Source organism: Cygnus atratus, chromosome 8 (assembly GCF_013377495.2).
Source record: "Cygnus atratus isolate AKBS03 ecotype Queensland, Australia chromosome 8, CAtr_DNAZoo_HiC_assembly, whole genome shotgun sequence".
NCBI lineage: Eukaryota > Metazoa > Chordata > Aves > Anseriformes > Anatidae > Cygnus > Cygnus atratus.
The window spans coordinates 20,479,732-20,494,439 of NC_066369.1; the positions used below are offsets into that span (position 1 = coordinate 20,479,732).

Sequence of the window (14,708 nt, forward strand, 5' to 3'; positions counted from 1 at the left end):
TTTGGTTTACTAAATAACACTGTTTACCAAACTTCACTTGAAAAACAAACCAATAACACCAAGATTACTAAATGCATTTGTAACAACATATTAATACCTGAATTATAATTAACAATAAATGCAATCAGACCTTGCAATTTAGTTTGACACTGATTAGCAGCTACTCCAGCAAATGTAAAGTCAAGCTATTAGTTAACCATGGTTAAAGTAAGATAAAGCAAGGAATATATGTAATTTGGGCTATCTGGAAATATTTAGATGTTTGCCTTTAAATATTTGCAGGCATTTCTACACATAGAGCAAGGGCAGCTTTAAATAGCAGTAGAGAATAAAGCCTCGTGTGATCGGCATGTGCTCTTGAACCAGACACTCTACAGCACTTTGCTACAAACAGGATTATTAGGTAAGGTGGGACGAAGCATACAGACCAGATATCACACAAAGAACGAGAAAACTGACAATATTTTTTTTTAATTTAGATTGAACCATCAAAAAAGAAAATAAAACAACTTCAACTTATTTTTAATAAGTTTTTGTAACTGACTGCATAAATATACGCACGAGAGAAAACCAATACACAAACAACAAATTTTACTCTGTTATTGTTCACAGCACCTTTTGCTATAACTTTCCAGAAAAATACATTTAGTCCCACATATAGGTTCAACTTTGAGAAGTTGGAAAGCTAAGACAAAACTTGAAAAAAATGGAAAGATATAAAAAGGCCTTTAGGAAAGGAAAGACTTACACAAACGACTTATGCCTTCCAGAGTAAACAATTGGATAAAGCCTATATGAAGCCAAACTATATCACCAGTAAATAGCTGTAGCGATGGTGTATGGAAAGCACTAAATATCAAACTGAGTAAACAGCAATTACTGAAGACTGCTACGTGGATACCCTACAACTATTTATGCCAGGCTGATGGGTAGGGGCCTCTGACTTAAATGGCAGCACAATTTAAACACAGTAGGCATATCACTTAAGAAATACAGTTGGCTTTCTCATGTGTGCAAACATGACACTGCTTTCATTCTAACCCCTTGAAAATAAATAGCAGACAAAAGCTGATTTACTTTACTGTCAGTTGAGCTATTGAATTAATAAAGGAACTATAGTGCAGCAAACTAAATTTACTGATTTTATATGACTGTCAATATTTCATCTTGATATTGTGCTCAAAAGCAATCACAAGAAGATGAAATTTAGTTCCTGCATTTTCAAGATTAAGCTAACGTATGAAATCTTTTTAACTCTGAACTATCATTCTGTCTCTCTCTCTCCCATCACATTCTCCTTCTTTCATTTTGCCCAAGAATATTCTAAGAAAGGCTTGTCTGAAACAGAGTTTAATGTAACAATAAATTGTTTTTAGTAGAAGTTCTAAAACAGGAATTAGGCCTATGGGCCAAAACATGTTCTTGATCATCAGTTTATATAACCTCATACTGTGATACCCCAGCCAGAAAAACAAACACTTATCCCACCCTCGCAACTTGCCATCTGTCTGGTATGAGTTTTCTTCCTGCCTCTGGAACATTTGTACTCAGAATGTATATAAACACACAGAAATTAAGTGTATATACATCCTTTTTAGTAAGAAAAGGAATTTGTAAACTCTAACTTGTTAAGATATACTACAAGAATGTGCCAGTGGATTTTTGATTTTTTATTTTTTATTTTAAAGAAAAAGCAACTTCCTGCCTTTGGAAGGAATATATACCACTTTTCAAAAGTGTTAAAAGTTACTAAATCAAACCCTGACATGGGGGAAAATGATCACTTCCCCTTACACAAAAAGGAGGTAAATATGCGTTAAATGGTTAAAATGGTTAAAACAAGCACAGAGAAACTATTGATTAGAACTAAACACTAAAATGGTCAACAAATAAAATGCAAAAGAAACACACAACAAATAAGCACATTGCAGTTAATGAGTTCTTGAACAAGATCAAGTATGAAATTGATGAACTAATTGTTGTTTGCAACTTTTCACAAAAACTAATGAAAAAAGAAAGCAGCTTAATATAAACCTTTAATAAGAGCTCTATTGTTGATCAAACTATAGATGGCAGATATGACTCCTGTACCAAACAACAGATGAATATAACGAATTATGATATACTGGGGATTGTCAATGTAACTTGAGAGGAGGAAAATCATGCCCTGCATCTTTTAAGACTTTTCTGAAGTAATCAATTAGCACATGGGGAAAAAGTGATTTCATTAACAGCAAACGAACGTACAAGAACAACCTTAGCTACATGAAGGCAACAATGGGATTTGTATTAGGAACAGATCATAAGAATGAAGCATGTAAGTGATTGTCCTTTGGTTATCTGGTAGAAAATACAACCAGAATGCTGAAAACTATCAGGAAATAAGAAGTATTATGTCACTACAAACCCCTATTTTGTCTGCATCACATGAACTCTATATAATAAATTCTGGCCAGGGTATTCAGAAAAAGTATACAGTGAGCTCGGAAATCTATACAGAGAGCTAGCCAGTATAAACACAAGTACACAATGGTTTTCACACAAGGAGATGTAAGGGACTTTGGCTTAACTAAAACGAGAAGCAATAAAATCAGACACTTGGGAATATTTTGTGTATGCACAAAAAGGTTGAAAAGGGAAGAGGGAAAGGAGCATATTGAGAGACTTAGTAAATTTTAAACAGCAAGAAGAAAGATTTATTACGTCTCATCTCATAGTAGTGCCCCTGGTTCTTACTATCTGGATTTTTTTTCCTCGTTATTTTTAAATGATTAAGATGTGGTAAGTCATACCTACAAGACATTATGTAAGCTGAAAGCATAAAAAGGATTGAAAAGGACATACAGAGGTCCGATTCAAAAACAGATGGTCAGATGTAAATTTGGCTATGGAAGTCCGTAGCAGTAGTCTGGACACCAAGAGTTGTGCTAAACAAGATTCTTTTATATATTGAGACTTCTTAAACTCCTTTCAGATCTATTGCCAACCACTATTGGAAACAGAACATCGGGCTACCTATAATGTGACCTGTTCACCTGTTTTGATGCTCTAGTTTGAATTTCTCCTTACAATTTCGTAACATTCTCCTTACAAGTGCCAAACAGCACTTGTAAGTGCCAAACCGCAAATAGTCGTAAAAAACAAACAATGTTCCATGCTATTTATTCACATCAAGGAATATTTACACATTTCTTTCATTTGTTTCAGCAGATTTGGGGTTTTAATACAAATTTCGTTGATGAGTGGATGAAGATCCTTGCCCTGCCCTGAACCAGCTTTTAATTTCTGATATTCTTCTGTATATAACATCAACCCATTTCTGTCTAACGTCAAGAAAACTAGATCATTGCTTAATATGAATAAAGGCCAGTCAGTCATGATTGATTTGTATGGTCTGCTCTTCCTTCAAAATGAAGGGAAACACCAAATAACATCTAAGAAAATTTTAAAAGTAATAGTTTGTTTCAATATATTTAAAAACATTTTGGACAGCTAATCTGATATTTGTTTTGAGGATTACTTTAATAAGCAGCATAGTGTAATTTATTACAAGCAGATTCACACTAAGTTCTGAATGAAAATTTAAGGTTACAAATGATGAAGCACTGAAATGAAACTGTCTTGTGTGACATTCTTAAAAAAATAATTTGGTGTTCACACTCCTTTTTTGATACAGTTCTAAAAATTAATACTCGAGAAGTGCAAAAAAAATCCCTCAATGTGTAATATTATCTTAATGTAAACCAGTAGTTTATTATTTCAGACACCCTTCAAAAGTTAACTTACTTAAAAAGTGTTTGTAACCCTAAATAGGCTTTTAAAGTAGAGTTAGTCACGTGTGTTTGCTGTTACAGGGTAAATGATAAACACACAGATAATACAGCGTGGGTTAACCAGTCCTATCTGCATAGTATTGTAAGGCCCTAACTGCATGAACTATTGTACAAGTGTTCCTTACTTCTGTATGGAACTGGCACAGCTTCATTAGATTTCACCCCATTTATCAGGGATCTCAAGTTGATGGGCAGAGGAAACAAAAAGGAAAAAAAGTGGGCAAAAGCAATTAGAGTTTGCCTGAGTAACTGAAAGGAGGCAGAAAGCTCATGTTAAGACGAGACCTTGGGAAAGAAACGAGTGCAGCTGCTCACATAAGGAATGAGCAGAAACAGTTGAGAAATTGTAGGCAGATTTTGTATTCAGAGGACTGAAAAGAGAAACACTGGACTGGCTAACAGAGCAGAGCTCGGGGATTTAAATCAGGTAGGTGAATCGTGGCTCAGTTATAAATAGCTTTTTGAGCTAAAAGGAGGAAAAGCTTGCATTTTGCTTGAAGAGGAACTCCTGAACGGAACGGAATGCTCTGGTCACAAAAAAAAAAAATATGTTTTTTACTTTTTTTCATTTTTTTTAAGTAAGAATCATCTTTGCTCTTTTAAGACTGTTTGAGAGAAGCAAGTTTTAAATGGACAAGGTAAGGCACGAGAACACAGCAGGAGTCACGATGTGAGAGAGATGAGGGCTTCAATGGGAGTTTTGGTGTGAACAGAAAGAAAGCAGGCTTCAGAGATGCCATTTGCAGAAAAGCAACAAGGTGTATAATTAGCCTGCCTGGTCTGATCTGGAGAGCATAGCTGGGGGGCAAGTGGTAACACAGGTCTGAAACGGACACTTTCTGATTTTACTGAAGCGTTTTCAGAAATTTCCAGCCATGTTACCCCTGGCTAACATACAAGAAATGACCTCCAGTGCTGGCTCAGTGTATGGTAAAAAAGATTATCTTGAGCCACTGCTGAAAAGATTTCAGCTAATCTGTTTTACTATGCAATGAAACAGCAGCTGAGCTTCAGCTTTTAAGATAAGTACAAGCATACGCTCCAGGTTATCAAATACCAGTATAAAGATACAGATTATCAACCTCTAACCTTTTTTTAGTACTGTTAACTTCACTGTGGGTCCATGAAAAACTATTTTGTGTTTTTAGCGTGATATTGCTAAAATTAACAGAGTGTTGCTGAGAGAGCCAAACATTACAATCCTTCGGTACACGTAATGTTTGCAGAAATATTTGTTTACAGCTTTAAATTGAACTTCCAACTACCAATCTTACATTTTACAATCTCAGCGTCCTGTCTTTAGGTGCTTTCTGGCAAAGAATTTTGCTGAATGCTATTCAAAATGGAAGTGTTATTACTATCAGACAAATATGTCTTCAGAGTAAATCTGAAATATTATTGATAGATTAAGACATCGTATCCAATTCAAATATTTGCCATTTCAATACCTATTGTGCAACAGAAATGAGGACTTGCAGCAATACAGGAGATCTCACAGGAAAATGCAGCAAGCTTCAACAGTTACTGAACTTCCACAAATTATAATTACTAAATTATATTCAAAATCTTTAAAAAAAAAAATGGAATAACTTTTCTGGGCTGTTGCTTAGACTTAGCAATATTGTTTTCTTTCCCTTATAAGAACATTTCTTGGGATGAAGACTTCTCCATACAAAGAAAAACCTAATGTTTTCTTTTGTTTCAGTTTCAAATGCCCATGTCCCATTTTTGTTTCAACCACTAAAAAATGTTTTTTTCTCCAAGAAATGAAGAAATCATTTAATGTAAATTTATTTTCAGAGAACACAAAGCAAGTAAAAGTGTTCAAACCATGATTAAAAAGTTTAACTACTTTGAACTTTATTTATGGTATGTACCACTAGACAGCACAACTAAATGAATTATTACAAATTGCTCACCTCCTAATTGGTACCTGTCTCAGAATTAGAAATATTTCTTGCACATAAACTAAAACATAATACTCTCGATATATTTTTTTCCATTAAGGCTTTATAGGAAGGAAAAAAAAATACAGCCCCTAGATATTCACCCCTGGGCAGCAAAATACGATATATTTAATCAACACAGACTTCTATAAAAAATGATCTTTGCATAAGCAATGAAGGTATTGAAAGATTTTTGCTAGTTTGTTTTAAGGGTAGCTGGAAAAAAGGTTTCTAATATGTAAATAAGTTCTCCAAAGCGTTTTGTCACTAGGTTAAAGGCTGTGCTCATTCTCTCCTAAATGCCAGGCATATCTCTGAGCGTGAGGAGAAAATTAAAAAAAGAAACAGATGTACTTACCATCCAACAACACAGACCTTCGTGAGAGATCTTTACTGCAGTAACTCAAGAAATTTATTTGTTGTAAATGGTATAGCGATTTTTTTCCTTTAAAAAATGTAATTAATGCATAGGTTTTAATATTATCAAAAAGTTTAGGGGCCACATTATACAAGTCACCATTAGCTTGATTGTCAGCATTCCTTTTTACAGTAGAAATCTAAATAAGAATTTCAAGAATTAAGAATTCAGTACTGACAAGCAGCACGATATGAGATATGAGATTTTTAACCTCTGACCTGCAGTTCTGCTTGTAAGTAAAGCTATTGTTTCTCTCCTAACTCTGCATTCCTCCTAAGTTAGTTCAACTAACGTTTCAGCCTCCTAGAAAAGATCTAAAAAGTGAGGACTTTCTTCAAGAACAGACTACAGAGAGTGTTGGAAGCCTTTATCCCTCTGCCCCTTCACGTTTACCACTCAGAAATAACAAGCTGAATATTTTGTTTCACACTTTCCTGCCAATTGCCTTCTTCCTGATTCAGTGTAGCTTATGCCTGCCTGCCTCAGGAAAGCCTGTTTCTAGGCTTCCCAGGCCCAGGTTTCACAGCCCTAAGATCAACACAAAACCAACAGCAGTTTAGCCCTATATATTCATTTTAATTTCATGTCCAGAAATACTTCTGCTTTAGAAATCATATTTTAGCGTGCTGGCTCCTATGATAATTCATAGAAATTGTAAGTCCAGTGGAGAAGTCAACCACAGTGAACATAATTGTGTTCCATTACTTTATCTTTTTTAAATGTAAACCTTTTCCAGGGATGTATTCATTTATAACTCAAGAGTATATTACAGAGTTGAAAGAGATGATTTGCAATTAACAACAAAAACAACCACCACCAGGCACAATTCTACCCACAGAAAGAAGAGATTTATGCAGCAGTACAGAACCCACAGGTGTAAAGTTGAATATTTAGAAATATTGGGAAGAGAAAAATACATAATTTACACACATTTAGAAAGAGAATCATTTGGAGGTAGTAATTCACACGAAAAGAATCAAAAGGCAATTAGACTACAGCATGCAACCACTTCAAGTGATGATTGCCTACTCTGACAAGTCATCTTTTACCTGTCACAGCAGCCAGAGAAGAAGCATTTCAGCCACATCATGAAAGAGACTAGTTGCAGTGATGAGCTATTGTATTCTAACAGTATCCCAGGTAACTTATTCCTGACTCTCCCACGTAACACATTACCAATAACTTCCTCCAGAAGACTGTTTCTCAAAGCACGTTGTCAAATTCATCATGCCAACCAACTTCAACTAGTAAATGGGATCACAAAGAGAAAAGCAAGTTTGTGGTAGGCCAAGCGTTAGCAGTATGACCCTGCCTGCAGCACCCCCCCTCAATCTCCCACAGTGTCATGTGTTGATGCTATGCAGAACCACACAGGAAACGGGGCCTTGGGAGATTGGTACAGCTCACGTACTGCCAAAGTATCCGGCTAGGAAAGCAAGGACCACAAACTTTAATCCCATTTATCACATTTTTTACAAGAATATCAAATCAACGGCACCACTATGAACTTACTTTGATTAGACAGAGAAAATTATGACTTTGGAAGAATCCCATATAAAAACGTTGGGAAGGAGCAACATGTAGGATGAGCAGCCAAGTAAGGGACAGGAGTGGTTTCAAGAGCCCCAGAGGTTTGGCAAAATATTTTACAGAGAAAAGTGAAGATGAGAAATCAATGGAAATTTTTACCTTGGAAAGTTTCCTTCCTGATCAAATTCAGAGCTCATTAGAATTGAGGGTTTCAGAATGAGAAATGCTAGTTAGACATTTTGTAGCAAATCTTTTGGTAATGCTTGATAGCATCCATCCAACTGTCAGAGCCCTGTCTCCCGCTGTGGTTAATCACAAGTGCTTCAGATGGAGAAAATGGAAGAAAAATCCACAAAATACATCTAGGCAGGGGAAGGGGGGAGGGAAGAAAGGCGAGGATGAGAACAAAACAAAACAAAGCAAAGCATTTTTCTGATTACCATTACCTATTATGGAGAACAAAGGCTTTTTCTTGTTCACCCAAAGGCCCATGAAAGAAGAAAATTAGTAGTGGTAATAGTAGATGCTTAAATGCCAGAAAGACTACAATGACCATCTAGCCCTACATCAAACCCTTTTTCTCAATGGGAAATAAAAATATCCCTCAAAACAGCACAAAAAAAATAGAAAACTTTATCTAGAAAACTTTATCTAAAACTCTAGTTTTAGACTCTCAAACGTGTTGTGGAGAAACTTACTTCAGAACTTAATTTGTTTCAGTTGAACAAGCAGAAACTGGATCTGGTTATGACTTGGACAACCAGGTCTAAAAATTCCCCAGCAGGATATAACTTTTCCATGTGTAAGTAGCTATTCAGAACAAGTAAGTCACCTCTCAGTACCTTCTTCAATAAAGAGCTGGACGTATGCAACTTAAGCTGCGTATTAGTTTGTTCTTCCAAAGCATGGATCATTTTTCTGGCTTGTTTTGAGCTAATATTTCCATACCTTCTGAAACAGAGACAACATTACTGGACACTGTATTCTAAAACCATAAAAACCAAGATCATACTTCTGGAAATATCCTGATACTGTCCTTTTCACATAGCCAAAGATTAGCAATGTGGTTCTTTTTCTACTGCACTGTACTGAGAACATATATTGACTGTGATGAATAACTATCCTAAGGGATTCCAAGAATGCTTCTTTATTATATTTAAATCTCCCATCTCTATGTACAAAAAGTTGCCTGTATTCAAATGCAATTGCAATCATTTAAAAGAAATAATTCAAATCAAGATTACCTACCCTTACTTTTCACTATCCAATTCTTTTAATGCCCCAAATGATCATTACTAATCAGCTTCAAGCCCTATGAACAATTTTATTGGCTACATAGCTGATAAAATTAGTGTTTGACTGCAAATCACCCCTAAAACACTTTTCTAGGAACATTTCCCTTAACAGTGGGCAGAGCATCAATAAGCGTTCAAGTCAGTGAGCTAGTTTTATCATCTAATGTATGGTATATCAATTCTCAAAATTGCAGATCTCTCAGAAAACCGACAGTCCAAGAAAAACTAGTTCCAAAAAAAAACATACCAACTGACACTAATTACGGCTTTTAGCTTATCAGCTGGGGTAACAGAACTATGAATTAGCAACAGCATTATTTTACAGGCATGACACTTAATTCATGATTTGCACTTTTAAAAAAAATTTGTAACTCAATTGGCAATTTCCCAATCATTTGAAACATTTTTCACTTTTTAAGACTAGCGAAGACTAAGTGATAGATTAGGGTGATTCCTTTACCCATCTTCTTTCAGAATTTTCAGATATGAATTGTCCAGGACTACCAATCCTGATGTAGCACATGCTGCCTCTTACACCACAAATGATACACATTCTTATCAGCGTCAAAGATGTATATGCATTCTTGCCTCATTTTAAATACAGAGCAGAGACACCTTCAATTCTGTTCCTGTTGAGAACTGCCATTTGCATTCTGCAGTATAATATTCTTTGTAAAGAACACTGTACCATCTTTCTTTCTTTTGGCCACTGGCATTTCATAATTTTCTTGGACCTGCTTGTTATGGTGGCTCTTGAACCTTCCGTTCCTGTTGTTGTTTGCACATTCATGCACGTGCATACACACACACACTCAAAAAGGAAGTCAGAAAAAAGCGATCAACAATTAGTACACTTCCTAAAAGAGTAATACAAAGCTTTAAACATAAGTAAAATAAAATGAGTATTAATATATATTAACGTATACATTTCATGGAATACAGGAAAGTCTGATGAGAGCACCTTTCATTTTCTTTTGCTAGGTTACCAAACACAAAGAAAAGGAAAACTAAAGCCATAATAGAGCCTCTAGGATTCTCCCAAACATACTTTTCTGTTTCTCCTCTAAAAAGTTACGAAAAAAGTGGTGATCTCAAAAATATCCTACTTCAAACATTCACACATTATACCTAGTAGTTATATCCTACAGGAACATAAATTACCTAAGAAACTGTGAGTGAATAAATGTTTCTGTATCAAACAAATACTGAACAAAACCATCCTCTGTATTAAATCAAGTGCCACCATGTTTGAGATGATGGTTGTCTGTTTATGTTCCAAAATATTCTGAAAAAAGTGATGCATTCCCTAATATACTACTTACTGTTCAAGACATGAATTCAAGATGATGAAAAAGCCCCAAATCCTGATCAGTGAAGCACTGCTCACTAAACTAGCTATTTATTTGTTTTCCCCGCACAACTGGGACAGCACAAATACAATTCATAACAAAGTAACTGTCAGCATCTACTCAACAGATCACAAATGATTTCTACAAGTAATATTTAAAGAGAACTCAATTTTCAGAACATTCTTGCTAAACAAGAATCAAATTATCACATCTAAAAAAAATAAAATATCAATTTAAAATACTTCCAGGGAAACAAAAATAAAAATAAATCAATAACTAAACACAGAGACCTTTGAATACCATTTTATTAATTTTGCCTGAAGACAGAAACTACAAATAAGCTACAAATAATGGATATACACTGCAACTTTATTTAGGGCTTATGGTTTCAGACACTAAAATTAAAACAACCAAACATTTTTCTACTTTAAGAATTAAGTTGGCAGGTGTACACAGACATGTCAGAAAGCTAGTTTTGACCTAAATTTAATTCCCACCGTACTCAGAGCTGTATTTAGAAGTTGCAGGACAACACGAGGGCTAACAGATGAGAGTACTGCCACCTTGTGCCAGCCAAGCTGAAGCCTAACAAACAAGACTAGAAACTAATTGCAGAACATGCTCTGCCTTTAAAGTCTGACAGTTATTTGAGATCAGATGCTTAATATGGAATTATGAAAGGGTGCAGTAGTATTAGATTTGAAAATTTGAACAGACATATGAAGCCTTCTTTTTAAATTCTCTAATATTACTCCCTTTTATAGCATGGACATATGTTCTTAGTAAATAAATATTTAAATACTTGAGTCAAGATAAACTTTAGGAAGTTGAGAAGAATTCTGGAAATTCTGATATATACTGACAGTCCACATGAGAAAAAAAAATCCTCTCAGTCCCTTCTTAGTTAAAATACAAATACTACATCAAACTTCACGTAACAGTGTAAAAAAATGAAACTGCTCAGTGGATATTTCCATGAACTCCCTCCACAAGGGGCGCTATTACAAGTAATAAAAATGTAAAATAGTAGTACTCACCAATATCATTAGCTAGAGAAGCAGGATCTGAGGTCCCAAGGGTGGCCTCAAACTCCTCCTGAAGACGATAAGCTCGCTGAAGCAGGGATTCAAGCTTATGAATGAATTCAGCACTGATGATATCCTGCAAGAAGAATGACATTAGAATATTTGCTATTTGTTTACAGTCTATATTCTTAGAGTTTTACAAACAAATCTTATTAAGCCTTCAAAGGGCTCATTGTGCCGCATTAATTTCCAACAAACACCACAAAGACCCTGTCAGATGAACACTTCAACATCCAGAATACACGCACCTTTCTAAACATATACATTTTATTTAACATAATAAAAACTTATTAAACTAAACTTAAAAATACTTTAAAATTATGTGTGATGTTTACTGCACTAGAAACAATGAAAGTTGTGCAGGTGTATGTTTATCTCAAAATATTTCATCATTTAGTTCATGAGAACAAAGGGATACAAATAGAGTTCAAGCACATTATTTGTGAATACTCATAAACTTATCATCTTTCCCAAGACCTGCATCTAAGCAGATATTCTCTCACAGCTGTAAAAGGAAGGCATGACCCAAGGGATTTTGTGCAGAGAACTGGTTAGAGAAATGCTTGGTAGCTTTGTAACAGTAATACCATCCAGATGTAAACACTGATGCAGCTGCAATTGACAGAAAGTCACACCCAAACTAACTAACAACAACAAAAAAGTTCTTTAAATGCACTGTAGAAGTTTAAAATATTACTTTAACAAAATGTAGTGAATTTTCAGAGCAGCATCAGTAGGTTAAATATACTCACTTCTACACTTTCTTCAGCAATTGCATCCCCTGCTCCCAGCTTGATGGAACTACAACTTGCTTCATCTTCAACTTGCCTGTTACGGAAAGTTAGTGCCTGCTCCCATCGACGTAGTGCTTCTTCAAAAAGCTCCATACCTACGGTAGATCAGAAAAACCTTCACTCAATCAAACACACAGCTTCCATATGTATTTTAGGCTCACAGAAAACTATGTAGATAACATGTATAATTACAGCAGAATTGTAATTTTTAAAAATAGCAATTCCCAGTCTAAAAAGAAAAACAAAAACAGATGATATCTGCCTTTTTAAGATAAGGAAATCCACAAAGCAACAAGTACAGTAGTATTTTTTCCTATTTATTTCTAAAAACAATTCTATAGCTTACTACTACAAATACAGGGATCACAACTATATATTTTTCAAAACCTAACACTAGATTAAGCAAGCTTTCAATATTTTATGGAAGTGTTCTTGGACACATGCTCACAAGACACTGTAGAAAAAATACCACAGTATCGCACAAGCGTCACTTTGCCATAAAACCAAGAAATTTACTTTCATTGCTATTAGATATTGAATGTTCTTATCATAACCTACCCATCAAATACAAATTTTCAGGTGTGGTCACTGGAATATTGACAAGTTTAATATCGTCTTCGTCTGCTTTATCCCAGGAGTTAGAATTGGCACAAGCACAACTGTGACAAGAGGTGGCACTCTGAACCTAAAAAATAAATACATTTTGAAGTGTTATACAGAGTACCCTTAAAACTACATTCCTTCAGTGTACATTATGGTCCAAGTTATCTATCTAGTCTTACCTACAAATTACCATTTAAAAGACTTTAGAAAAAGCACAATCATTTTCAGATTAAGCATAATGTATTGTTTCCTTTGTTATTAATGCTAGGGTGTTGTTTGCCAATATTTTGAAAGCCGTTACTGCTCCTTTCTTAAAATAAGAAAGTAATTAGTGATTTTCAATATTGTTTTCCAAGTAACATTTGACTGCAGATTATGATAAAAGTTTTAAAAATGAAACTTGTTGTGTAGACTGATGTAAACAGGGTCTGTTATATGACCTGCAGGTGCCTCTCTGAAAGTAAGGGAAGCAGACATAGATGTACAGAAACATACAAAGATGTCCAGACTGTTTTAAGCCCGCCAAGACATATAAAACAATATATGGCCACTTCCCTCCTCCTAGTTGAGGATAACTGAAAGAAGAGGCTTCAGCTTTTAGGTGAGAAGCATGTGTAAACATGATTGTTAATCCTTAAAAACAACCCATTTCCTAGGCAAAACATTAAAGAAATTATGTTGCATTAAACTTCTCATCCTGTAAATAGTTTCTAAGTAGAGGTGCTGATCACCAAAACAGAGATCACATGCAGCCTAAAGGACCCACATTATAGCATCTGCATGTATCAGTGGAGCAGAAGGAATGTTCATTTATTTCAGTACTCTGACCAGAGGATCAGTGGAGCTTAACTCTTTTCTTCTTTCTACCCTCTCTGAATTAAGCCATGTTGCTCCAGATTGCAAGTCTAGGAGCAGCTGATCAGATAGGAAAGGTCTTGCTACCTCTTCTCCACTGAGGTTTTGCTTTTACCCTTGTGTCAATTCTAGTGTTCAGAGATTGAATGCAACTCACTAACCTAAGATGATAAGAAATCATCAATTTTTAAGTGATTTTCCTGCCAAGTCAGTAAGGTGACTCACTAAATGGTCTAAAAATGCACCAGAGCAGTATATATAGAGGCCAGGAACGCATAACTGAGTGCAGGATACAAGGGGAATCCTGCTTTCAGCAGCACTAAATTGTATAGATTTGGCTCATTCCACTGCACACATCTGCATCCTTATGAAGTTAGACATAAGACAGGAAGAGTCAGAGGCAGTAGACACAGAATCGGTAAGAACAACAAAAAATATTTTTTGTATGTAGAAAGTACAATAGCCTTCTCCACATACAGGTCATCTTCTGTGCAGTCAGTATCTCTAGCCTTCTGAGGCTGTGTAGCTTATTCAGGAAAGTTGTTTCAGGTCAGTGAAACCATTAGGTGCACATCCAAGGCAAGTTAACATACACTGAAAAGCCTTAAATCACTTACCGAGACCAGACTCTGAACTGAGCCAGAGTATTTACTGAAAAGTCCTCCATTTGCATAGATACAAGACTGTGATCCTTTTTCCTTGGCAGAGCTCAGAGAAAGAGTCAAGTTTTGTCGGCTACTGGAACAACTTGAACCTAACAGATACACTCATTTTAAAGATTCTACAAAACTGAAAACATTATATCTTGTGTTAACAAGAACTAGCAAGAACCGTGTCTAATCTTTTCAGTAAAATCCAGATTGGAAGCAAACAACAATTATTCTTTCATTTACACTTCCACATCAGAAATTATGAATTAGAATGGTCGATACCCATACAATAAGTATGCGTATTAAGCACTATTATTTTCCCATCCTATAAAGTTTAAATTTCCTTTTCT

General features: G+C 35.3%; 1 protein-coding gene across 5 annotated transcripts in view; it reads right to left on the bottom strand.

Annotated features, from left to right (window-relative positions):
* Window positions 1–14,708, bottom strand: part of MIGA1 (mitoguardin 1) — a 42,314-nt gene that overhangs the window by 23,954 nt on the left and 3,652 nt on the right. For all 5 annotated transcript variants that reach the window (XR_004777320.2, XM_035538207.2, XM_035538209.2 and 2 more), the window contains exons 4-7: window positions 14,326–14,462; window positions 12,809–12,935; window positions 12,209–12,345; window positions 11,409–11,532 (exon numbers count right to left, since the gene is read on the bottom strand). Coding sequence is in view for 4 of the 5 variants with exons in the window: in XM_035538207.2 (XP_035394100.1) it covers window positions 11,409–11,532; window positions 12,209–12,345; window positions 12,809–12,935; window positions 14,326–14,462 (525 nt within the window). In the remaining variant the exon portion in view is untranslated. The remainder of the gene's footprint in view (window positions 1–11,408; window positions 11,533–12,208; window positions 12,346–12,808; window positions 12,936–14,325; window positions 14,463–14,708) is intronic.